Source organism: Rhinolophus sinicus, linkage group LG01 (genome assembly GCF_036562045.2).
Source record: "Rhinolophus sinicus isolate RSC01 linkage group LG01, ASM3656204v1, whole genome shotgun sequence".
In the NCBI taxonomy this organism is placed as follows: Eukaryota; Metazoa; Chordata; class Mammalia; order Chiroptera; family Rhinolophidae; genus Rhinolophus; species Rhinolophus sinicus.
Window position 1 is genome coordinate 168,015,589 of NC_133751.1, and position 27,469 is coordinate 168,043,057.

General features: G+C 34.7%; 1 protein-coding gene across 1 annotated transcript in view; it reads left to right on the forward strand.

Annotated features, from left to right (window-relative positions):
- The first annotated feature begins 3,366 nt into the window (after positions 1-3,366).
- The window catches only part of FSIP2 (fibrous sheath interacting protein 2), a 105,029-nt gene continuing 80,926 nt past the window's right edge, over positions 3,367-27,469 (forward strand). The window contains exons 1-11 of the mRNA XM_074316197.1: positions 3,367-3,465; positions 3,781-3,906; positions 7,255-7,416; positions 8,122-8,211; positions 9,289-9,428; positions 10,529-10,670; positions 11,259-11,369; positions 14,816-14,936; positions 17,537-17,626; positions 25,545-25,657; positions 26,466-26,511. Coding sequence (XP_074172298.1) covers positions 3,367-3,465; positions 3,781-3,906; positions 7,255-7,416; positions 8,122-8,211; positions 9,289-9,428; positions 10,529-10,670; positions 11,259-11,369; positions 14,816-14,936; positions 17,537-17,626; positions 25,545-25,657; positions 26,466-26,511 — 1,240 coding nt within the window. The remainder of the gene's footprint in view (positions 3,466-3,780; positions 3,907-7,254; positions 7,417-8,121; positions 8,212-9,288; positions 9,429-10,528; positions 10,671-11,258; positions 11,370-14,815; positions 14,937-17,536; positions 17,627-25,544; positions 25,658-26,465; positions 26,512-27,469) is intronic.

The window sequence follows — 27,469 nt, forward strand, 5'->3', positions numbered from 1 at the left end:
GTATAGTGGTGAAGCAATCTCTACCATTCCAGCCATCCCAGCTTAGGGCCTGGACATGTGAATAGAGCCATCCTAGTTAATGCAGCGCAAAGCCCAAAGAAATTCCCGCTAACCCAGAGAGTTGTGAGAAATAATAATTTTTAAAGCCATTAAATTTTGTGAGTAGTTTGTTATGAAGCAAATACCAATAAATACAGTCTCTGAAAAGACCCCAAACTTCATGTATTCTTCATGTATTCCAAACATGTATTCTTCTAACATCTCTAAGAATGCAACAAAGCCTTCTTTATATCACAGATTGCTGACTCTCTATTCTGGCTTCCCAACTGCTTTCCTATTTTATGTGGGTTTTTTAGGGAATTCAGTTACTTTTCTGGCTTAATGGTTCCCTCCACACTCCAAGCTTGTCATCTACCCTCGTCAGCTTCACAACAGCAATCATTTCCTCAAACCCTGTTGTTTTTAAAGTAGGTGAGATGAGGAAGAACCCCAAAGTTATGACAATGTTGCCTCAAATGTCTCTCAAATCCATTTTGTCCCCTTCATTCCAATTGCGTTTGACTCATTAGTTTGGTATGTGAATGTTTCTTGCCTATATGACTAAATATCATGAAATCTCCCAGGCCTCCAGTCTCTCTCCCACAAATCCACTCTCCATATTGTCGCCAGAGTAATATTTTAAAATTGAAACCTTTCAGTGGGTTCTCACTCAGGTCTGCCTAGCTAAGGACAACAAAATTATACGTAGGGCTTACTAAATGCTTGTTAGGTACTATTGCTAACTGCTGTGCATATAAAGTTGAAGGAGCAAAAACCTGCTCTCCAAGAGTTTCCATTCTATTACAGGGATACTGACAGGTAAAGAGATATTTTGATATAATGTGAAAAGTGCTCTATAGAAGGAAGCACAGAGGCAGAGAACTGGCAAAGCTTAGAATGTCACAAAGCCTTTCTAGAGGTAACAATACTTAAGCAGTCCTAAAGGCTGATTAAAATTAGCCATGCAATGATGTGCAAAGGCCTGCCAGGCAGAAGGAATAAAACAGCAAAGACACAGAGACTCGAATCAGCTTAGTGTAGGGAACCAACTGCAAACAATTCTGCATCATTCCAGGTTCAATTTTGAGAGGTGGTATAGGGAAGTTGTGTCTTTGAAAGGGAAAAAATGGTTGTGATTAGTAGTATGATATCCCCCAAAGGTGTCTACATCATAATTTCCAAGACCTGTGAATGCTATGTTTCATAGCTACAAGGAATTAAGATTGCTGATGGAATTAAGGTTGTTAATCAACTGACCTTAAAAATGAAGAAATTATCCTGGGTCATCTAGATGGGCCCAGTGTAATCAAAATATTTTTAATTATAGAAGAGGGAGGTAGAAATATGAGTTAGAGAGAGATTTGAATATGCTGCACCCTGGATTTGTAGTGAGAGCAAAGGGAAGCTTCTAGAAGCCAGAAAGAGCAAGGACATAGATTGTGTCCTGCAGCCTTGCCCATGATTTCAGCACGTGAGATTCATTTCAGACTGCTGACCTCAATTATTATATGTGTTTCTGTTGTTTTAAGCTATTAAGATTATGGCAAATTTTTACAGCAGCAATAAGAAACTAATAGAGGGATCAGGTCACAGAGACTGTTTCATGCTTTGTGCTTAGTCTTCTTGGGGGCACTTAAGGGTTTAAGGCAGGGTAGAGAAATGACATCAAACATCAATTTGATAAAAGATGGATTGTTGGTATAAATGGTGGCAGGGAGATGCTATAAGATCATGGCAATCACACAGACCAAAAAAAAAAAACACACAAAAAAAACAAACAAACAAAAAACCAAGAGTGATTTACCTGGGTGAGTACTGTAGAGATAGATAAAAGAGGACCAATTAATTTCAGTGAAAAAAATCAGTAGGACCAAGGGATCAAATGAATGTGTGGAATAAGTGGAAAGGGAAGTGTCTAGGAGCATTTCTCAGCTTCTGGCGTGGGTAGATACTGGTATTGTCATTGAGATGAGAAATGCAGAAAGAAGAACAGGGCTTTTGTTTTGTCCTGTTTTGATGAAGGGGGTGGGTTGAAATTTGAGCATGCTGGATTTGAGATGATTGTGAGACATCCGTGTGGGGAGCTGGTATCCCAAAGTTAGTTTCCAAATTTAGGAGTCCTAAGCATATGAGTAACATCAAAACAAATAGAGCAGAAGAAAAGGTGGAGTATATTGATTAAGAAACTGCCTGTGGGGATACTGTTTTATAGTGATTATCATTCTTTTCTAATCTTCGAAAAAAAAGGGTAATTATTGACAAGGCTGTTGTAAAGATAAAATGTGGTATCTATTAGGTTGGTGCAAAAGTAATTGCGGTTTTTGCATTTATTTTTAACCTTTTAAACCACAATTACTTTTGCACTAACCTAATAGTACAGCATTTGGAATTAGTCAATTCTCAATAAATGGTAGGAATTGCTACTAAAGGGCCAAGAAATAACAGAGAACAACAGAGGGCCAAGAACCTATGAGGCTAACTCCAAATTCCTGAAATCAGGTACAGTCTCTGCCCTTAACTACTCACAGTCTACTTAGCTCCTTGAAGAAAAGGGTCATATTTTATTCATTGCTGAATCCTCAGTGCCCAACTCAACGACTGACCCCAAAGTGTCAGGCACTTTATAAATTTTAGCTGGATGGTTGAGAGGGGGAGAAAGAGGGATATAGAGAAAGCAAGGGAGACAGAGAGGAGAGAGTGGTAGAGAGAGAAGCCAGCTAGAAAGAAAAGAGGAAGACTATAGGGAGGAGAACTCCCTATAGGGAGGAAGGCAATGAGCCCCTAAGAAAGCCAATGTATGTTATGTAGGATCTGGAGAGGGAAGAGGTTGTGGGGACCAGGGACAGGTTGTGATCATAGTGTCTATGAGGGGGACATGTAGAAAGCCGGGCCCCTGGTCCTAGAAAGGACCACACAGTCATTCTGGATTTTTTTTTTTTTTTTTTTTTCAGAACCACACCTCCCTGGGGGCCAGTTGAAATTAGCCAGCTATGTGCCAGCAAAGTTTTATACTCTGTGATTTTGGTTTGATTTGGCTGAGGGGTGCTGGTGTCATAGAGAAATTATATTCTGACTGTGGGCCACTTAGACTGATTTCCCCAACTCTGGGCACTCAAGCCTCAATCACTAGGGGGCAACCCTCTGAGCGCTCAGCCCTTCTGGGGGCCTCAGGTTCAGGCCTGGAACGCTGCGAGAATGGAGCGTAGAGCACGCGCGGGGTACTGGTCATTCCTGGTCCAGTCAGGACCGAGGGACGGCGACAGGGAAGAGGTGTGAGGGAAGGAAGGAGGAGTGGGCGGCAGGGAGGCACAGAGGCCCCGGCCAACTATGGAGCAGTACCTCAGCGCCTGCTCCAAGGCTGCTAGCGTCGCCGCCACCAAGACAGCCACCAGCAGCCTGGAAGCGGACAGCCAGAAGTGCGGAGATGTGAGTGGCATGAGGTCTGGTGTCGTTGTCCTCCACTGGGCCAACAGCCAGGTGGGGCGGGGCAGGGAGAGCCACTGAGGAGTCCCGCGCTTGGTAACTGTCTGCTTCTGGCGCCCTCGTGCGTCGCAGCAGTTGTCACTGGCCACAACTGGCTGGTGACTTGGGAACAGGTCTTGGAGGCTGTTTGGCAGGGTGGGCCCCTACACTGACTGCATGGCCGTTTGCTTCCTTTGGTTAAAGTAGGAGTAGATGGGCCTAGACTAAATGAGTAATGCCTAAAAGGAAAGATACAGCTCACCTATTGTTATCTGACAGGGTGCTCACAAAACCCACTTTCCTGAGGTCGGAGCGTCTCAACTACTGGATCTGCCTCTTGGGGTCAAGCTGCCTATGATCCCAGGAAGCAATACTTTATACTATACTACGAAGTTAAGTGAAAAGGTAAAACAGTTTTTTGTGTTAACATTAGTTGTCTTTGCCCTTTTCTACGTGCTGTTAAAGTCAGGCACTGTGTTATACAAAGTCCACTAAGGGAATTTACATTAATATTCACAGGCAAAAAAATAATCAAACCTACATTTAAACTAAAGTATTATTTAGGATGAATACCAAACAACTTCATATAAAATGAGGGTCTAGAAAGTTTAGATTCTTAGTTCTGTCTTAATTTGTAACTGATGGAACCATATTAACTTTCCCTTTATAATAACACTGAATATATACCTATTTATTGAGATTTCATTTATTTAGAAATGTTTGTTTAAAAGGTGGAAGGCCATTGGTGCTGGCTGGCATTTAATTAGATGTTACAGTTTTAACCAGTAGTAACTTGGACAAAACTCTCATTACAGAAAACTTCTCTATGATATTGTTTTGAGCCAAACTCTATCTCACACATAAAAGTGAGAAAAAAGTAGAGTTGAAATGAGTTAACATGTTTAGTACTTTAACCTCAATTTAACGGAAGAAGGCTCTGCCTCCCTGAAGAGACTCTAGGATTTGCCCCAACCTTTCTACCCAGTCTTTTCTCCAACCCAGAGCCTCAGCTGAAGTCTTTCATATGTGCTCACACATACCATGTTAATGCTTCTGTGCCTTTGTTCCCCTTGCCTCCCAAACCTGGCATACCCTCTCATATTCTCCTCAACCTAGGAATTTCAGCCATCTTTCACGATTGTTTTCTGAACTATCATAGCCCTCAATTAGCTTATATTTCTTAAGAATTTTCATTGCCCTTGGTTTGTACAATTTTACTCAACACCTAATTCTATAATTACAGTTTTATACCTTCAATCATACTGGGTTGTAATGTATACTTCCCTCGAACCCTTATATGTTTTCAGTCCTCAATGCTACCCCTACCCTTGAATTGCCCCTGTCCTTGACTCAGTAACTAACACTGAAAGAGGCTCATTACATTCTTGTTGAGTGGTTACTTTGATTATTATTGCAAAAAGTTCTACAAGGAAGAATTCTGAGTGACCCCCTTACCTTTCTATTGTTTATGACATCATTAGAAATGCATAGGGCCCCTTGGTATTTGATACTTGCCTAATAAACATGATTTCTTAACGTAAGTTTTGTTTCTGGAAAATATGTACTTTTAAAAAAAAATATGTTCTACTAGAATAGAGGGAGCTAACCTCACACAATTTAACTGAGTCACACTCAGACAAACTAGCTTTCCTAAAGCATGTTTGAAAGCTGTTATCTCCTCTTTTGTGTAGAAACTTAGCCCCGTCTTTCTTTTCTCTGCTTCCTTAAATGTATTGTTTGCTGTATCATCATTTTCTGTTGAACATTAATTCACTTGTCAACTACTTTTTAAAAAGATGTTCTCTCTATCTTTATCACATTAATTCCCTCAAAACTGTCTTCATTTAATCATAATTAGGCACCAGACTATTTCTTTGAAGACTGAATTTGTAAGACCTGTCTTTTTTTTCAGTACAAGCTCTTCAATGAAGTAATGCTTTATATGTACATTTTTACTTTTTTGTTTTGTTTTATTTTTTTAAAGAGGGAAACCACTTATTTTAATTGACAACAGAAGGGTTACCCTGGCTCCAATGAATGAATTTGTTTAAAAGGTGTTCTTTGTTTATAGGTCTGTAGCCCAGGTTTGATCTTGAGAGACATCTCACCACAGATAAAAGTCAGTATCTAAAAGAGGTTGACAACTAAATGGCAACAGCTAAAAGAAACAATCAGTCCAATCTTTGACTCATGATTGGTGGTTGTTTCCCTCACAGGAAAGATACGGGTTTCATATCTGTCTCACTGAATTCAAAACATTGACCTGTAGAATTCCTTTCTTTGTCTTTTCAGTGAAGCATTGGTAATTAAAGAATTGCATTTTATGATTTAGACCCGTTGGAAAGGATGAAATAAAGTCTGGTATTAAGCAAGAGAACAGAAACTTATCAAGGAAGTTTTAAATGGAAAAGGAAAGCTAACATCATATCAAGTTCCATCAATCTCCCCCTTTTCCCACATAAGAAGGATCCTCCCAACTACCTTGAGGGAGTTTGTTTTAGAATCCCACCCAGCCAGACTCCTTAGAAATTAACTGAGTTGGATACTGCCAGACAGAACATCATGGAGGTCACAAACTGGTACCTGCAGACAGGTCAGGATTGTGGGGTCTTATAAATTGAGTTGGATGCCTGCAAACAGGGCAAGTGCTCTCAGGTTTTCCACATCTCTCACACATTTCAATTGCCTTTCACTTGAGCCAGTTCCTGCTTTGACATTAAACTAAAACTTCTGTTGTTCTGGCAGGAAATAAAAATAAAGAAAAACAAAAAGAAAGAATGTAAAGACATTCTTCTACACCTACTTCTATCCTTCACTTCTTCCCTTTCAGAGGTTCTTCCATAATGCATTAACACCATCAGCTATTAAAAAATGGACCAAGAACTCACACCAAAACAAATAAACAAACAAAACCCTCCCTTTGTTAATGTTTTAATTTATAAATGAGATTAAATAACTGAGCTGTTTCCTCTAAAGTAACAGATATAGAAACATGACTATCAGCTGATATTTTCCTTCTTTTATATGTTAATGGCTACTGTATAGGGTTGTATTTGGTCTTTACACATATGGAGAAATCTCAGTTCCTATCAATATCCTTTATAACTACTTATTCAATATATTGAACTTTATAATATAGATCTTGAATTTTTTCCTGAGTGTAGCACTCAAATATTGTTGGGTTTCTTGCATTAGATAAGACCTCAAGATACGAACTCTTTAATCTATCTATAATATCTGAGTTTTACTTTACTATATTTTGATAAAGTTATTTCCATGAATCTTGGTGAAAGATTTTCTATTTTTCTTCATTTTCAGACATTGAAATATAATAGTCATAATAAATATTATCCCTTTACCCTTTGAATACGATGCCTTGACCACGAAGGAGGGAGGAAGGAAATGGAGAATCTTAACATTAGCTTTATACATTAAAACAAATTTTATCCTATGCTCTTTCTTTTCCTTTCTTTCTTCTCTGGCTCAGAGCCAGGAAATGATGGAGATCAGAGGAGAAATTAATTGAATGAGGGTGGGTTTTTAGAGTAATTCAGGTCAGTGGAGTAAAAATAATGTAGGAATAAGTAATAGTGTTTCTTAATGCAAAATTTGTTGTTGCTGGTTTTTTCCCACTTCAGATTACTCTTGCATATTTTATTTTTAGTGAACATTCTAGTCATTTCAACAGGTTGATACTCAAAAGTGAAATTAGTTAATTTTACATTTGTCATATTTTTAAATCTGTGTTTGCAGCTTTTTCAACCTTCTTATAATTTTAACCTGACTGATCCTTATTGCCGACTTATGGAAAACCAATATAAAAGTCTCCATGATCCACATTTAAGAGCATACTATAAGCGCAAAGATATCCTGAGGAGATTAAAGAAGGGTGGCTACATCACCAGCAGTAATAAAGTAGGTCGGAGATTACTTCTTTTTAATCATTGAAGACCTCCAAGACTTGAAATAAGCTTGTTTCTATACCTCACTGTGATGGGTGTGGGGTATCACCTTTAACTTGGTCATGAGAAATACTTAATGGGAAATTCCATAAATTACTTAATATTTGGGTCAATAGAAATTGGACAATAGTTTCTAAAGGATACTACTTCCTCAACCTTTTTTCTTTGTAATAACAAAAGATGATTACTAAATAACTTGAGGATATAAAGGTAATTTCCCAAATGTCCTATTTCATAGTCCTATTTCTATGTCTCTAATGGCACTATATGCTTTTCAAGGATTGTGTCTTATACACTTTTAAAAACTTGAGACAAAATAGGAACCTAGCAAAATCAACCTGATAGAATCCTGATAGAACATAAGAATAGTCTAATTTGTATTGAGCATTATTATACATTGGTATTTTATATTAAAATACAGCTGTGTATGCTAAATTCCTATCATGGCATAAGTCATATTAATAAAGTAATGAGATTTGGATAGAAATTCCCTGTTGTTTAACAATTGTAGAGATACAAAATAGATAGCAATTTATTACTCTTGAAAACAAAATACTATCAAATTGTATATTATTAACTATTTTTTTCCTGAAAGTAATTGCTATGATTTTTAAATATTTATATTTATATATACTTTTGCTGTTGTTTTGTTTTATAGATTGTATGTAACTTGCGGGAATTGAATAAGTACAGACAATATCTTACTAGTTTAAAATTAGACTTTGAAAGAAACTATATAAAAGAACAAGTAAGTTAAATACTTAAATTTGGTTTCTTACATAGAGTTTAGAAGAAAGGTTTATTTGTATGCAAAGTATTTTCTTATAATCTTTCTACCTTTAATTTTGACAAACTAATTAAATATTTTTTTTTCCAAATGAAAATTTAGAGCAGGAACAAATATTTTGAGGTTGCTATATTGAGCCAAGAAAGGGAAAGGGACCAGGTCATCCATTAATGTGCCAGTGGGAGCTGGCATAATTTAGTAATTAAACTGCTACTCCAATGTGTCCCTTCTATCTGAATTGGGGCCAATTGGACGTGTCTATTGTGGCAGCAAGATTCTTAAGCTGGAACCCAAAACAGTTTGAGGTTTGGTAAGGAGAGGAACAGTATGAATAGTTATAATGTCTCACTATGTGTTTGTACCCACGTACATGCAGCTGTGTTCATCTATACAATGACATTCTAACGATGAAATGGAATTATTGGTTGTAGAGTGAGTGGGTACAAATAGTGACTTCCTTTTAATTTTTGACTCTGTGTGTGTGTGTGTGTGTGTGTGTGTGTGTGTGTGTTTGTGTGTAATTGAGGTATTAGGGTCAAGAGAGTTGAATTAAAATAAAAAAAGGTGTGTGTATGTGTACTTTTACAAATTTATGTTCTAAGCTGAGACAGTTGTATAGAAATGAGAATGACTTCCCTATACCTTTAAGTGTTCTATAGCTTCCCCCCATTTCCCCTTCAGGGCCTAGAGTTTCTCCTCCCCTTCTTCCATATTTTCATTTAATTTTTTCAGAATGGGTAGAAGTGTATGATGAATAAGTTATCTTTTATTTTCAGAGAGAGAAATCTTTACTTTGGTTCAGTTGTCCATGTCTGCAACGGATTCAAAATAGATTGGAATGCAGTTAAGCAGAATTAGTTATTTACAAAGTCTAGGAATTTTACTAAACACTGAATATGAAAAGGAATATAAAAGGACAGTTTTATTTCTGATAAATGTAAAGAACATTGCATATGAATGTATAAATTCATGCACATGTTTGTGTGTATCTCATACATATATGCATATATATATGATACACACTTATTTTTAAAATAGAAAATGCTTGCAAAACAAGTAAATAAACTACAAGAAGACAGTCAAATACCTGGACATTCTGATGTCACACAGTTCCAAAACTGGTTATTACAGGAGGACACCCCATCTGTTAAGGACCAGGAACGATTAATAAGGCACAGGTAAGATCGAAGTTAATGCATATTTTATGTATATATTGTGGACTCAAATAAGTTAGGAAAATACTAGAAAGAATTGAAGTTAAGCTTTTTTAAAAAGTACTAGACACTCCCTAAATCCACTATTGCCCTCAGGATGGAAAGAAAGGGAGACCAAGAGGTACAGGAATAGAAAACTTTGGTGCCAAAGCTATGAAGAACAATTTCTACCAGAGAAGATAGTGTTTCTGGAAGTCCAAGGGGTAATCCAAACTGATAACTGAGGAATGAATCAGATCCAAATCCTTCGTATAGTTGCTGATGGAGGGAAGTTATCTTTTAGCACACGCCTCTAGCAATAGCTTTTTTTGATTCATCTTTAAGGGCTGACAGCATTAAGTTTGAGAAAGTTAGTGCAAAGTCAAAAATGGAGGTTTAATATAACTATATAAGGCTGATATAAATGTGCATCGTCCCTAAAAAGAAAATGTGTAAACTATTCATATATGACCTACTCATGCTCAATCTTGACCATTCTGTGGTCAGGCCCATATCTTAGGAAATGAATGGATATTATAGTTCTTTTTGTCCTTCATTAAGGTAAGAGGTTGGGCTCCATAGCATGACTTTTATATTCCTTGGCTTCATTTTGTGGTAGTTCTATAATGCATATTGACATACCAGAGACCCAGACTATCAATGCAAGATTTGCTAAAGACTTTGTAAAATACATGGTACACAGTATACATCTTTTTCTTAGGACATTCAAATCTGTTTTTCATTCTAGATTTGAAATCACTGTTTCAGTTGTTTCAGCCTTCTCTGCAAACTCAGATTCTTAAACCTACTGTTATGAATACTTACTATGCAAAATGTTTTTTATGACTTTGCTCCACATTTTACCATTGTTTTGGCCATAAGAACAGATACTTATATGGTAGAGAGAGTTGTATAACAAATAAAATATGGTGAGAGCTAGCTTACAGGTCCATGAACAGAGCTGACAGAAAAATTATAAAATTCCTATAATTCAAGAAATAAAAAGCAAGCAAGGAGGTGGTTTGGGCATATCAAAGCAGTTGATGACCCAATTCACCTTCATTTGAATTTGCACTTTTAAATAGATATTTGGATATGATAAGTAGGGAATTAGAACAACGTGAGCGCACAGCCGAGGAGCAGCACCTACTGCGGATGGATAGAGAAGAAAGACGACAGCGGGAAGATACAAGAAGAAAACTTTGTCTTCGTAGAAAAATTGAAGAGGTAAGAGGCATCAACCTAAAATATTTAAAGAAAATTTGTGTACAGTTGTTTTATTTGTAAATAATTTTAGGTGGATATCATACTTCTTGAAGTTATTTCAGATCTAAATAATTTACCTACATTAATCTTACCTCACGTAAAACAAGGAAGCTGACACCACAAACTATATACTATAGATATGAGTCAGTAACTGCTCTTTAAGAGATGATTATGAAAGTTATTAGACACTATTTAACTCCCTTATATCCTTCAGTATGGGAAGAGCCTTTTTTTTTTTTTTTTTTTTTAATAAGGAGGGCGCAGCTCGCAACCTTGGTGTTATCTTTTATCAGCACCACCTCTAAACAACTGAGCTAACTGGCCACTCCAAGGGCCATGTTTTAAAAATGTAGCTTTAGTAAAAACTAACCATGCCTGCATTCCTAATCTGAGTACAGTAAGGAAAGCCCATTCAAAAGCCAATGTATGACTTTCAGTATGCTTGACCTGATTTCCGGTAGGCCCTTAACTTCTAATTTGCTTGCTGGTGGTGGACAAAATACAAAGGTTTACTGTAAGCACTGAGTACAGTAATACTTTGCTCTGTAGGAATGGAAGACAAAAGAGATGTTACTTCTGACAAAGATTGGAGAAGACGTTAAAAGAGAAGCTAGGATAGAGGAACAACGGCGTAGAAGCAGAGAAGAGAGTGACAGGAAGGTACGTTTAACCTCTAATTTGGGAAAAGCTTTTGCTAGTTTTGATTTTTGAACGTATACTAACTATATAAGATGACGATGGATCTGTTACCCGAAATGATAATGCTTTATAAAAAACTGAAAGTTATTAAACTTTTTACTATATTTTGACCATACTATATTTTGACTATAATATAAAAAGTACTACCCTACTATTTGATCTAACTACTTTTGACTTTATCTCACACCATAAACTATACTTGTAATTCCTATTTAAAAAAAAATAACATAACTGACTTTTCCTCAGAATCAACATTTCTTGGAAAATGTTCTCAATTTTTCCCCACCAGTTAATTTTTTAGAATAACTGCTTTTAATTTTAAATGATATATAATATTTTATGATTTAGAGTCTAATCAGTATAAAGAGGAAATCATTTTTAATTCCAGCACCGTGCTATTAACTTACTGGTGTGCGTACTCACACACACTCACACACACATACACACACACTACATAACAAACATGCACACACATACACTTGCACAAAATTTCTATGAATGTTTGTATATTTAAACAAATAAATAAGTTCATGTTATTATAACTCATAGGCTTTTTTGTAGATTGCTTTTTCATTTAATAAAGTAATATTGACAACTTTCCATGTCAATAAATGTTGGTCTACAAGTCTAAATCATCTTAGGTAGTTTATTTTTGACAAAACTAGATGTAAGTGTAAGATTTACATAATCTGGTTGTATTTATATATACTGCTATGTAGCAAGTTTTTTAAATATTGGAAATTGAAATATGCATGGTATTTTATTCTACTTTTGTTACATGTACCTTTTAGTATTGTCAGGGATTCACTGTTCATACTACATGGTAAGTTCAGCTCATTTTAATTTACTGTAATTATTATTTTCTAATATTCAATTTTTCACCAGTTTTTTTCAGTGTAAGTTCTCTCCAGTTTGGCTTTTTTTTTTTTTTTCCTTCCAAACATCCCCAAAAGTATCTTTGTTTTTGGAGAGCAACAAAATACCCCAGGTTTGCTCTTAATTTTTGCCTGATGCCAATTACTGTTCAATGAATCCTGGCCAATTTTAGTGGCAAGTAGTGTGATGAATTAAATTCTGGGCACTGGGTGTGCCCATTAGACATGATCACAAATGGGAGGCAGGGTAACACCACGGGCTGCTCAAGCCATGTTAATGGCAGAGCTGTTTGAAGTATTGGTATTTCCAATGGAGTTATTCTAAATTGTGTTTCTTAAAATCATTTTTTTTAATATGAGAGGCTTTCAATTCATGTGTGTGTGTTTCTTATTTTTATACCTTTTTCTTTCAGATTTGACATTATATATATTTTCTATTCCAAATTATGAGCTTAAATTACAGAGTCATAAAAATCTTTAAAGGATTTTGCCTTTGCATTTTTGTCAGAAAAATCAGTTGTATCACTCTTTTTTTGTTCTCTGACCTATTTGTCTAATTTAAGTTACTGATTATTGTATCTTTAATCATTCTTTAAATCAGTTGTGCTAGCCTTCCAAGTTTGTTCTTCATTTTCAAAGTTGTTTTTGCTAATCTAAGCCGTCTAACATTTCCATATAAATTTTAGAATCACCTTGTCAATTTCTACCGAGAAGTCTTGCTGAAATTTTAATTAGAATTTAGTTGACTCCATAGAGCAGTTTTGGCACAATCAATCTCTTGACAATACTACGTTTTCCAACTTGTTAACCCAAGTATGTCTCTCCATTTCTATAGGTTTCCTTAACTTATCAATGCTATGTAGTTTGCAGTGTACAGGTCTTACACATCATTTTCATAGATTCATCCCTAGGTATTTCACAATTTTTATTCTATTATAATTTGCATTTTTATTTTGAATTCTGATTATTTGATGTTAGTATATAGAAAAGCAATTTTTATATTCATCTTATATCCTGCATTGTTAAAATAACTTAATAGTTTTAGTTTTTTTTCCATATGTCAATTGATATTCTACATAGATTATCATTTTTGCCCGTAAATAAAGGTAGTTTTATTTATTGTCTTCAAATTGTCTTATGTTCTTATTTTATTTCTTGCTTGATTGCACTGACTGGAACCTCCAGTATAATGTAGAATACAAGCAGTGATAGTGAACATTATCATCAAATATTTTGTTTGTCCCCTCTCTCCTCTCTGCAGACATATCAGGCTGCTTGATGTGGTCCCACATCTCACTGATACTATTTTCATTTTGTCATTTTTTTTTTCTTTCAGTGTTTTCCTTTTGGGTGGTTTCTGTTCCTGAGTAGACATTAATTAACTTCTTCTGCTGCATTGTCCACTCTGCTGTTAATATATCCTCTGTATTACTTATCGCACACATTTTAGAAATTTATTTTGGTCCGATTTATATCTTTCATGTCTGCTTCACCTTGTGAATATGTGGAATGCAGTTATGTAATCTGTTTTAATGTTCTTGTCTTTAATTCTAACATTTGTGTCATTTCTGGGTCACTTTTGATTAATTTACACATTTTATGGGTCATATTTCCCTGCCTCTTTACATGCTTGGTATTCTATAATTGTATGCCAGATCCAATCTAATCTATATATGTCATGAATTTTACTTTTGGGGTGTTGAATATTTTCATATTCTTATAATATTTTTAGCTTTTTTTCTTGGATGTAAATAATTTATTTGGAAACAGTTTGTTATAGATCTTGCTTTTTAAGATTTGTTAGATGGGGCCATAACCATGTTCAATTGAGGACTAGTTATTCCCCACTACTGAGGCAAGACCCATTTTATTCCTCTATCCAATGCCCTGTGACTTATGGAATTTTTCAAAGTGGCTGGTGAGAGTAGACATGATAGGTAGGTGCTGAGCACTGTTCTAATTCTTTAGGATGGTCCTTTCTGTGACCTTGGGTAGCTATTTCACAGTACTGATCCATTCTCTTACTAAATACTCTAGGGAATTCTCTGAGGATATCTGGGGTTCTTTCTCTGTGCGATTATATCCTTTCTGGTATATCCAAGATCAATATTAGCCCAGGGATTCACAAAAGGAAGTCACATTTTATATATTATATTATGTTTACCGATGGTAGGCCTGAGTGACTTGTGGTTGTCACTCAGGCATCTTCTAATTGAAGATGATTTAAAAATTCCCTGAACTCACCAGGGTAGCTATGGATTAAAATACCGTTTCTGATCTGAAACTGGACTAGTTCCCCAAATGTGTGCAATGAGGTAAATTGCATCTATGGGTTAAATATATTCTTCATGTTTGACCACAGATGAAAATGTACCCCTTACTACTATCCCAAATTTGCACTCAGCATAAACTTGTAAGTCACAAGACAGGAATGACTGTTCATTTCCAATATACTGTCATATTATAAATATTTGTGTTGTGTTTCTAAATAGCAAGTTGATGTTAACCAATATATTTTCTTTAATATATTAGAAACAAGCTCTTCTAGAGAAAAAAATGGCTTATCATTTACAAAAAATGCAAGAAAATGGCTTTAAAAGAGAAGAGATGGGAAAAAATACATTTGATAATAGAGGACAAAGTGGAACACATTGTGAATGTAAGAACACTAAAATCTGATATAGCTAGGTATAAAGTGCTTATGTATGTATTTATATAAAAATTCTTTTGTAAAACTTTGTTTGCTTACACTTAACTACTTGCTTTATACCAGGCATAGTTGTAGGCATTTCCCTATTACAGTTCAAGTTGGAAAGTAAACATATATGTAAAAAATTAAAATAAACTAAAATAATCTTATCAGGTGGTTCAGTAGACAAGCTTGCCTATACTGCAGTTCTCACTAATTTCCCTGTACTCAAAATAAGTATTTTTTGCTACTGAAATTTGAAAAAAGTGTAAGATAATTGCTATCATATACCAACACAGTGTTCTGCTATGTTGCCAGTCAGAAAGAACAGGCAGTATCAGAGAAAAACAAAGGGAAGATGGAAGGGAGGAGTTACAGAAGGAGGGAAAATAAGGAAGAAAGAAAGGAAAATAAAGAAGGAAATGAAGAAAGTTTAAAAGAGGAACAATCTCTACTAGCTTCCTTTTGTGTATAACATTATAAGATTACAGTGGGCTTTATGAAATTAAATTAATTGATGATATTAATTAAAATTGCATGGCCAGAATGTAAAACTGTAGACTTGTATTAATTATCTGTGACTACATAGTAACAGGAAAGAACATGATCATCTCCCAAGCAGTTATCATGATAGCATCCCATCAATTCTTTCTCTGTCCTATTAATCCTATATCTAGGTGAGAACCTACCTATTTCACTCCAGTAGATTATTAGCTAATCTCTACTGGCTCTTATTTTTACCTACCTCAAGTCCATATTTTAAACTGCTACCTAATTCCACTTAAAACTCTCTTCTGAGGGTTTCTACTTCTGGCCTAAAACCTTAAAAGATTCCCATTGCCTCTAAAATGAAACTTGGACTTCTTAGGCAAGCATTCATTGCCATTTAGAGTCCAACCCACACCTAACTTTTTAACTTCATTTCACATTACCTTCTTGAAGAAAGGCAGCCAAAGAAAGGCTCTGATATAGGGGTGACATGCATAGATTCATGAGCCAAACTGCTGAAGTCTACATCCTGTTGTACTATTTGCTAGCCATGTTAATACTGTGTTTCCCCAAAAAATAAGACCTAACTGGAAAATAAGCCCTAGCATGATTTTTCAGGATAACATCCCCTGAACATAAGCCCTAAAGAGTCTTTTGGAACACAACTTATTATGAAACCCGGTCTTATTTTCGGGGAAACACCGTAGCTTGGACAAATTACTTAACTTCTCTGAGCCAGTTTCAGAATCTGAAAACAAAGATAATACTCCTAAGCAATTACCGTAAAGAACCTAAAAGTTCTAGCCCATAATAAGCACTCACTTTATTTCATTGTCCAATCAAATGAGACTACCACTGATCATTCCTAAAACACAAATTACCTTTCATACTTCTGTGCCTCCCTTTATCCAATTTTCTCAGCTTGGAATGACATGCTCACTGTCCATCTATCCAAATTGTATAATTCTTTTAAGCTCTACTGTAAATGAAGCTCCATAAAGACTGTCTTAATAACCCTAATAGGAAGATATCGCTCCTTTGAATCCCTACAGTACTTTGTGTCATTCATCATACACTTATTACATACTTCCAACTGTCTTCATCACTGTAATAATGTAACTTCCATTTTTGTGTTTCACAGAGCACCTAGTACTGTATATATGTAGGTATAGATTAAATATATGTTTGCTGACTGAACTAATTCAATCTATTAAGCTCATTGAGATAATGACAGCAATCTCATGCGTCAGAGAAATCACTTCTGTAACTATATACATCCCTACATTTTCAACTGTTATCTTTCTCATTTAATAGGAAAAGAGTTTCAAGTAGACATTTTAAACATTGTTACCTCAAATCCCCTTCTACTGAAGAAGTAGAATATAAATGAATTTGATTTATAATGTCAAGGTGACAGAAGAATATCTATGTCATAAATGAAATTGAATTATACTTCTATAGTAATGTTGTCATCTTCCACAAAGTAGAAGGTTTCCAAGGGAAACGCAGAGAGAATGAGAGAGGAAAGGACTATCAAGTGAATCTGCTCCAGCGGAGAGACAGATCACTCTCACACTTTATATTTCTAATGAAAACCCACTGAGCACACATGCTGTGAGGATCCTCTGCCCTCCTAAATGGTTAGAAACACAACTATAATCACCTCCATCATGAAGGAGGGATATGTGTATGGTTGATTAAGCTAGGCTGTGGGGCACGTCCAAGGACTGCAATAGTACTGTGGGCTGGTGGGTCTCCAGCCAGTAAGCTATGTTGGTTATGCATCCCCACAGAGAGGACATGACATTTTGAGGTGGGTGTAGCGTTTTCTCTCTGCCAGAAGAAAATTCTGTCCCTCCAAGTATATCTTTTAATTTGAAGGTCCAACATTTCATGAGCAATTGTTTTTCTTCCTATTTCACATCTCTCTATCTTCGCCAATACTTCCCCACAATCCCACATATAAATTACCATATGACTTAATTCCTCTTGATTTAAGCACAAAAAGATAGTCTATATTGAATAATTGTATCTCACCATTATTAAAAATAAATGTTTTATTACATTTCTTTAAGCTGCTTCTCCAAAGAAGAAAAAGAAGGTGAATGATGATATAAAGATAATTTATCCTTTTGGTGATCAGAAAACAAACAAAGGAGGACATGGTAATGGAATATTATGATAAGAAATACTAAATAGTAATTTAGGAAAAGACTGAGTTTAGATGGCCTTTTTCCTGTGCTCTCTGTTGTCAAATGACTGATTTAATAAGTGATGCTTACCAACAATGATACAACCTTTATTGCTTAAGGAATTTGATCTCTAGTTACTGATTTAGTGTTTTGAGTTTAACATTATATCATCATTATAGAAAAATGAAGCGTCTATTGCTGTTAAATGAACAGTACCTGAAACCCAACAAATTCCAAAATGATGCTCAAAATGATTTCAGAAAACTCTGAAGTGGGTCAGAAATTAAGTGTATTAACTCCAAAGCCACCATGAACCTTACTGAAATATCACTTTACTTATTATTTATCTCATACTGTGTTACTTCACGTTCTCTATTAGAGCTCACAGGATTAGACCAGGAACCCAAATGACACAAAAATCCTCCAAATATCACGCCATCAAAAGTATAAGACTGTTCAAAGTTGATCAATATGAATCTCCTTCGCTAGTAAATTTTCAGGGAAAAATTAAAGTGTAAGAGTTAAATCTCTTTGTCCTTATCAGTTAAAATCTGAAGAAAAAAAGAAAATCTTTCTGAGAATGTCATTTGATTATTCAGTTTCATCAAGACTCAGAAACCTGGGGAAAGAGAGGGTTGCCTTTGCTGAAGCTGTCTTTCACTCTGAGGACCACTCAGGTTGAATTAATTCAACTATAAGCTTTATGGATTCCATTTTTAAAGTTAAGAGATTTTTGTACAGCACACCAATGAGTTCTTACAGCACACACAACGATGACTACACCAGCCCCACATCTATTGAAATGTAGACAGTAAAACTAAAAGCTCAGTCTCTAAAGCAATTACCTCACACAGAATGATTTAAAACTCTAGTGTTTAATGCAGCCCAAACTGGTCTCACCAAAGTCAAAAAATCTCAGTAGTATTGAAAGAAAGGATGGTAGATGGAAGATCGTTTTCAGCCTCACCAATTTACCAATCTGTCTGTGACAACTGTCCAGGAATCATACCTACCCATTTAAGCATAGTTGGGAGACATAGTCTATTAAAAGATGCATTCTGAAACTATATTGATACATATAGGAAAGGGGGTGTGTTCTATCTATATCTACTCTCTAAGAGGGTAGAGTTGTATGTGAGTCATTGCTATCTTTTATTTGAATTTTAGAAATATACAGTGACATCACAAGTTATGTATTATAAGAAGTACCCCTCTTCCCATTCATCAAATTCAAACCTTCCTACTTTCCATTTTATCACTGAACCTTAACTATGAACTTTGACAGGGTCACAGCCTGTTTTTTCTTATGGGCAGTTTGCCCTGCATTTTGCCGCTAGCAACTCTCAAGCAGCTTTCAGAGCCCTGAATTCCCTATTGCCCCTGCTTCTAACCTGACAAGGTTAGAAACTCTGTAAGTTTTCATTCTCAAAAAAATATCCTCAGGTATTTATTTTGGTTTTTAAATTATCTTAAGAGCAAAATGGAATTTTTTGTACAATTGCATGAATTTTAACGTATGTATGGATTTGTGTGACCTTTACTACAATCACATAAGAATAGTTCCAACATACTAAAAATTTCCTTTTGCAAGTCACACCTTCCTCACTCCCACTAATAACCCCAGGTAATCACTGATATGTTCTCCATCATTATAGTTCCCCCCACACCTTGGAGAATGTCTTAGAAATGAAATCATATGATATTTGGCCTTTTGATAATGGCTTATTTTACTTAGCATAATGCCTTTGAAATTCAAGTTATTGAATGTGTTCATAGTTTACTGCTTTTTTATTGCAGACTAGTGTTCCATTATATGTAAGCACCAAGGTTTGATTATGCATTCACCAGTCAAAGAAATTTGTTATTTTTCTAGGTTTTGGTGATTACAGATAGAAAGATTACCAATATTTGTATTCAGCATTTTGTATGAACAAGGACTTATTGGGATCTATGGTAAATGTATGTTAAAGTTTATAAAGAACTGCCCTGTTTTCCAGAGTGGCTATAACATTTTGCATTTCCATCAGTAATGCATGAGAGATCCATTTGCTATGCATCTTTGCAACCATCGGTGTTACCACCAAGTTCTATTTTAGCCATTCTAATAGATGTAGTGCTATCTCACTGTGGTTTTCATTTGTACTTTCCTGATGGCTAATGATGATGAATATCTATTCATATTCTGTTTGCCTGTTGTAAATACTGCTTGGTGAAGTTATATCTTGAAGCTTTTTGATCATTTTTAATAGGGTAGTTTTCTTACTGTTGAGTTTTAGGAGTTATTTGCATATTTAAATACAAGTCTTTTTCAGATATGTGATTTGCAAATATTTTCTCTCAGTCTGTGACTTGCCTTTCTTTTCATTTTGTTCCATTGATTGATCTATGTGTCTATCCCTCATCATTGCCTTGATTACTGTAGCTTTTTGTCTTATATTAGGTATAATTCAACCAACTTTATTTTTTTTTCTTCATCATTTTTATGGCTATTTTAATTCATTTGCCTCTTCCATGTAAATTTCATAATCAGCTTGTCTACAAAAATTATGCTGGGATTTTTGAATAGAGTAAATTAAATAAAAATAGATGAATCTGAGGGGTAAAACGTCTTTACTATACAGAATCTTCCAATCCATAAACATAGTATCTCTGTTTAGTTTGCCCTTAAGTTCTTCCATACACATTTTGTAGTTTTCAGCATAGAGAGCTTGTATATGTTGCATTATGTTTGCACATAAACAGTTCGTTTTTGGTACTATTGTACCTGGTATTGTTAAAACTTGGTTTCCAATTGTCCATGGATATTGTTTTTATGTCTCTTTGTACAGAGTTTTTAGTGGTTGTTCTAGATAACAATGTATTTAGCTTTTCACACTCCATTATGAATAAACATTTTATCTCCTTAAGTGGATGGAATGTGGAAACCTTACCACTGTATAAGACTCCTTATCTCTCTCACCTTTGTTTTGGTTGTATTATGCATTATACCTCTATATATCAAACATCCACTTAGACAGTGTAATAGGTTTTGTTTTAAATAACAAAATAGGGGAAGAATAGTTTTATCATACCTAGTTAAATACTTACATTTCGGTTGTCCTTCAATTTTTGGTGTCCCAGGTTTCTTTCTGTGCTTTCCTCCCTCCCTCCCCCTGCTCCCTCCCTTCCTTTCTTTTTCTTTCTTTCTTCAGTCTATAGGATTTCCCTAACATCTCTTTTAGAACAGATTTTCTGGCACTGAATTATCTTAGTTCTCCTTCCTCTAAGAATAGATTTTACCTTCATTTTTGAAAGATAATCTTTTCACTCGATATATAGAATTGTAAGTTAACAAGGTTTTTTTCACCAGATCTTTAAAAATGTTGTTCCACTTCATTGTGTTCTGAGGAGATATCTGCAGTATTTGAATTCTTGATCTCTGCAAGTCATGTGACAGCTTTCTCTGGTTAAGATTTTTTTTTTTTTGGAAGGAAGCTAGTTTTCAGCAATTTGTTTATGATGTATCTTGGTGTGGAATTCATTGTTTTTGTTTCCCCCCACTTTAGCATTCACTGGGTTTCTTTAAACTGTTTTTATCTTTTGCCAAATTTCCCTTAAGCAGACCTCCTTCCTCCACAAAGAAAACTGCTATCCAAATTTGGTGATTGTCATAACCGTTAATTGTAAAATGTATTTACTACATGAGTGTATATCCTTAAACTATATATATATGTATATATATAATATGTATAGATACCATTATTAAGATACTTTAATGCAACTGATGCAATTGTATCCAGTGACTTGCTTTTTACACTCAGCGTTATGTTTCAGAAGTTTTATCTGTGTACTGTCTGACACTTTACTTCATTCCATTCTTGACCCTATCCCATTATGTAAATATACCACAATTTATACATCTGTTTTTCTGTTGATGAAATTATTATCTATTATTTGAACAATCTTGCACTGAATATTCTTGTACATGTATAATTCCGGGTATTCATCGAAAAGAGATTCTTTAAGGGTTGTATGCCTAGCTATAGGATTTCTCAGCCATTTTCCTCTTCTGAGAAATTATCTTTTGAAATCTCTTGTCCATTTTCCTACTGGGTTGTTTTTCTTATGAATTTGAAAGATGTTTTTAGTCATACTAGACATTCGTTATTATATACATACGTACATATATACATACAGCAAATTTCTTCTGATTTGTGTTTTGCTTCTATTCTATTTTTATTTTCTTAATGTACAGAAGTTCTTAATTCAATGTAATAAAATTTTACATTTTTTTTCCTTTATGGTTTGATATTTTGTTAACATTTATTTGAGGTCAATTTGTATGAGTTCTTTTTGAGATGGCAAAGGTATTAATATTTTGTCTTATTTATGTGGCAAATATTTCCACAGTTTTGTTAACTTTTTAAAGCTTTCCTTATTAAACACTTCAAATGTAAACAAAAAGCAACAGAACCTAAATGTGCTTAGCATTCAACTTAATCAGTGGAGATATTTGTTTTGTCTAGGCCAGGGGTGTCCAAACTGCGGCCCACGGGCCAACTGCGGCCCGCAATCCATTTTTAATTGGCCCGCAGCAAATTCCAAAAATATATTTAGTTTACTTAAATAAACCAGGTGAGGCAATACGTACTTCACCTCGAGTGAGTGGCCCGGCTGTTTGTGTATTTTACCGCATATGGCCCTTGGTGAAAAACGTTGGAAAAAGTTTGGACACCCCTGGTCTAGGCCCTTGAACTCTCCCTGCCCATATTGTTTTAAAGCACTTCCCACTCATAATGTCATTTCGTCCATCAATATGTCAACATGTATCTAAAATATAAGGGTCATTTTTTTTAATCCAGAACCACAATACCATTATCACATTGCACAAATTAGTAATTCTTTAATGTAATCAAATATTTAATCATTATTTAACTTTCCCATATCATGAATGTCACAAAAACATTTTGATGTTACTTTCAACCTACATTGACGCACACTGCAATAGTTTCTTGTCTTTTCAGACTCTTTTACTCTGTAAGTTCTCTTTCCATATATCCCTCTACCTCCCTCTTTTTTTTTTTTAAATTACAGTTTATTGTTGAAGGAACTGAGTTGCTTCTCCTATTGAGTTCCTCACAGACTGGACTTTTGATGATTGCAGCACATAGAAAAAACTTCTGAAACATAAAGCTGAGTGTAAAAAGCAAGTCACATAAGACTGGATACAATAGCATATCAGTTACATTGAAGTTTCTTAATAATGGTATATATTAAATATATATATATATATATATATATATATATACACACACACACACACACACACACACACACACACACACACCCCTATGTGGTATAGTTATGTACATTATTTCTTCTGTATTTCCTATAAAATATTAGTTAAATACACTTTTAGGTTCAATTTCCTTAGCAAAAGTGATTTATAAATGTTGGTGTGTGTCTCCATTAAGAGGCATGTAATATCTCATTTTTCTCTTTGTAATATTAGCAGCCATTTGTGTTCAAGGCCTAGATCTATTCAATAATTAGGGACTGCAAAACTGGGATATTTTGATTCTATAATTCCTTCATAGATTAGCTGGAATACTTCTATAAAGAGAAACTTCCCCTCAACTACTACTTGGTTACATTGTCACATAGGATACTTAGGAATGGCAGAAAAATACTTAATATTTTACCATCATTTATCAGTTTTTAATAGAATGAATTGGTTCAGTAGCATCTTCCAACAGTGAGCAATTAGTTTTGTTTTGTGCCATTATGGATTCACAGATTCAAATAAATTCGATGTGCTTCAAAACATTGCCGTTCTTGTGTTTATTAATGCTGAAATTGTTACTTCTCTGGCCAGTTGGAGCCGCTTCAGGATAACTCTTTGAGTCCTTTGTGACATAACCCTAGTGTTTTTTAATTGCTTCTTTGCTATCTGGGAAGACAAGAAGATTACCCAAGCTTATCTTGTACACCTTCAATTGCTTCAAACTCTATTGAGTTTTATTGGCATCTTTGAAAAGATATATATATAGAGAGAGATGGACATAGATATAGATATAGATGGACCCTATTTCTGGACATTCTTTTCTGTTTTGTTGATCTATTTGTCTGTCCTTATGTAAATTCTGTATTCTTTTAATTACGATAGGTTTATAACAAGCTTGAAATTTCAAAGTTTGAATTCTCCAACATTTGTTATGCTTCTAGGGTGACTTAGTTATTCTAGCGTCCTTGCATAGCATGCTGGGATTTTATTTGGGTTCACCTTTCATTTCTTGTTCTAGCTGGCTAAGACCTCTAGGATGGCAATGGACAAAATTGTGACTGTGTACTTTCTAATCTCGTTCCAAAACTTAAGGGAAAGGGATCAATATAAATTAGAATATTGGCTCTAGACATTTGAAGAGAACTTTTATCAGAGAAAGGACATAACCTCATATCCCTAGTTCAATAAGAGGTTTTATCATGAATGGGTGTTGAATTTTATATTTTTTTTTCCTGCATCTTTGAGATAATCATCTACATTTTCTTATTTTTTCTCTTAATGTGGCGAATTAGTTTGACTTATTTTTTAATGTTAAACCAAGTCTGCATTCGTAGGATAAACTTCACTTATTCATTATGAATTACCTTTATTATACATTATTAGTTTCAGCTAATTTTATTTATAATTTTTATATATTTGTTCATGGGGAATATTGACTGAGATTTTCTTTTCTTGTAATATCATATAATGATTTTGATATCAGCATGATCCTGGTCTCAAAATATGATTTGGAAGAGGCATTCACTCCTCTTCAATTTTTTTGGAAAATTTTCTGTAGAATTAGTTTAATTTCTTCTTAGATATTTGGTATAATTCCAAAGTCAAGTCATTTGAGACTGGAGTTTTCTCTGAGGAAAAGTTTTCAATTACATATTTAATTTATTTAATACATATCAGGGTTTTCATAGTATTTATTTATTCGTGAATGAGATTAGGTAGTTTGTGTTGTTCTTGAAATTTGTCCCTGGCATTTATTTATTTTTTTAAATTATTGCCCATTTTTCATAATATTCCTTTACTATCATTTTTAGTATTATTTATAAACTCTGTTGTATTGTTATCTCTAATTCTCCTGATGCTAAAAATTTGTGTCTTCTCTTTTTCCTGATCTGGTTTATCAGCTATTTTGTTTTCTCTCTTGTTTTTCTACTTCTTTGATTTTTCACTTTGCTCTTTACCATTTCCCTTCTTCTGCTTACTAAGTATGGACAATATGTGGAAGAATTGAAATGCCAATGCACTGCTGAATGGTATGTAAAATGGTAAAACCACTTTGAAAAACAGTTTGGCATTAAACACATATTTACCATATGATCTAGTAATTCCACTACTTGGTATTTACCCAATAGAAATGAAAAAAAAAAAATATGTTCACACAAACACTTGTGCATGAATGTTAATAAAGGTTTAGTTCCAAGAGGCAAAACCCAGAAACAACCCAAATACAGGTGAGTGGATAAATAATTGGGTCATATCCATACCATGGGATACTTCTTAGAAATAAAAAAGAAACAAATTATTAATGCATGCAACATTGAGTAAAAGAAGCCAAGAGTTCATACTATATGATTCTATTCATATAAAATTCAAAGACATTCAAGCTAATCTTGTGTGAGAGGTAGACAGCAGTTTGTCAGGGGGTGAGAGGAGAGGGATGGATGGATTACAAAGGTGGATGATAAAACTTTTGAGGGTGATAGTGTTATTTTGATTGCAGTGATGGTTTCACAGTTGTAGACATTTTAAAACTATTCCATTTAAATGAGTACAGTTTATTGTATTTCAGTTATACTTCAATAAGTTGTTTGTTTAAAAAACACACAGTGTATCTCTTTCATGTATTTTTAGAATCTGCAGCAAATGCTATTCATCAATGTCTAAGTAGTTCAAAGAATGCCAAAAACTCAGCAGCTCCAGTTGTTTTTCAGTCAGATGCACGACATAATAGTACTGAAGAAAAGGTATAAAGTTGTCTCAAACTTTTGTATGGTGATTATTAATTTATCTAGTTAACTTTCACTTCCATAAATTGTCTCCTTCACTACTATCATGGTACTTATTGGTTAGGGATATCGGGGTCTATTCATGAGACCTGGTCCCTTTCCCTGAAGTGTGGAGTTACCTCTGTGCTACACTCACTATGTAATTTAGCAGAAACCAGTCCAAGCAAATATTTAATAATTATAATGATATTAATACCTAATATTTATTGAGCATCTACTGTTGGCCAACCCCTGTGGTAAGCCAGAGGAAAGGAAAAATGAGGAAATTAAGTCACATAGGATACCAAGATGAATAAGCCATAATCACTTGAGGACTCATTGTCTAGTGGGCCACATAGACACAGTAAAATGTTATTACAATCAAAAGCGGGTCTGGGGTGATAAATTCTGAGTCTAAGCAATGCATTCATTAAGTATTAGATTGGATTGTAATTGGTTGGATTGTATTTCCCTGAGACAAATTGTATGACTCTAAATTTTTAAGACAACCATTGAATGGATTCTATGATTTAAACAAAATATGGAACGGGAGGAACAAACTTATGCATTGCTACATATTGAACTCAATTTTGAACTAGTTAAATTTGAGATCCCTGTGAAAGATAGCATATGATGTTAGTAAGATGTATTCTCCCTGAGACAATTTTCATGAGATAGTGAGGGGATAAAGGGGGAAAAAATCTTTATTTGGGTGATAGAAAGCAAAATCTTTTTCAGAAGTACTGTTACTCATGAATGCTTTTCTCTTTAATGTTGTACCATATAGAAATATGGAGTGATACATAAAAAATCAAGTACTGACAATGATAGAGGTAAGAAAATGAAAAATATAATTCTTTTATTATTTAAGTACATAATTATGGCTTCATTATATAGGTTTCCAAGGTATTTGTTCTACCTGATTATAAAAAATTATGGTTGTTTAGAAAATAAAGTATGATATAAATTTGTTTATGCATATAGATGTTATAATTAGCCCAAATATTTGAGTGATTGCTTGATGAGTATGGCTTTTGAAGTTTGCAAACTGGGAAAAGTTAGGGTCCCTGCTGTGGTTATTTATAAAGATAGCTAAAGTAAGTTACTGACATATTGTGGTGTAGTAGGTTATGGTACTGAGCCAAGAAGTTCCCTATGGGCTCTGCTGCCATCAATTTCCCATGGACAATACATCCTATTTCCTATGTAGCCTTGAGCAGAACGTACATTGACTAAGTTTTTATGTGCCTTGTTAGGGTTCCAGAGTCAATTAAGATCCACCCTACATATACACATTATTCAGTGGTCATTCAAATTCAATGTAAAATCAAATTAATCATCTTCTTGATCCTTCTATTTCCCCCAGGAACAAAACCTGAGTTATCTTTGACTCCCTCTTTCTTGTGTTCTGCATTCCAACGTAGCCACTTTCTGCCTAATCTATCTCCTTAACTTATCTTGCCCTCTCTGCTTTTCCATGCCCACAGCTTCTGCCCTTGTTTCCTCCATCCTCTTCTATTTCAGTACCCTTCCTCCAGTTTTGTCCTCCTGTTTTGAATCCACCGTACATTTATTGTGAAAGCAATCTCCCTAAACATAGCTTTGGTTATTCCCCTATTCGAGTCAGTACTGGTTTTCCACTGCAGACTGAATGAAATGCAAACAGTTAATTCAGGCCATGGTCTGAGGTTAGTTACAGGGATTAAGCTGCCATAATATTAAGTGGATTAAGATCAGAGGTTAAGGATTTCAGACTTGTCCTTGAGAGTAATAGTGAACCACTGAAAACTT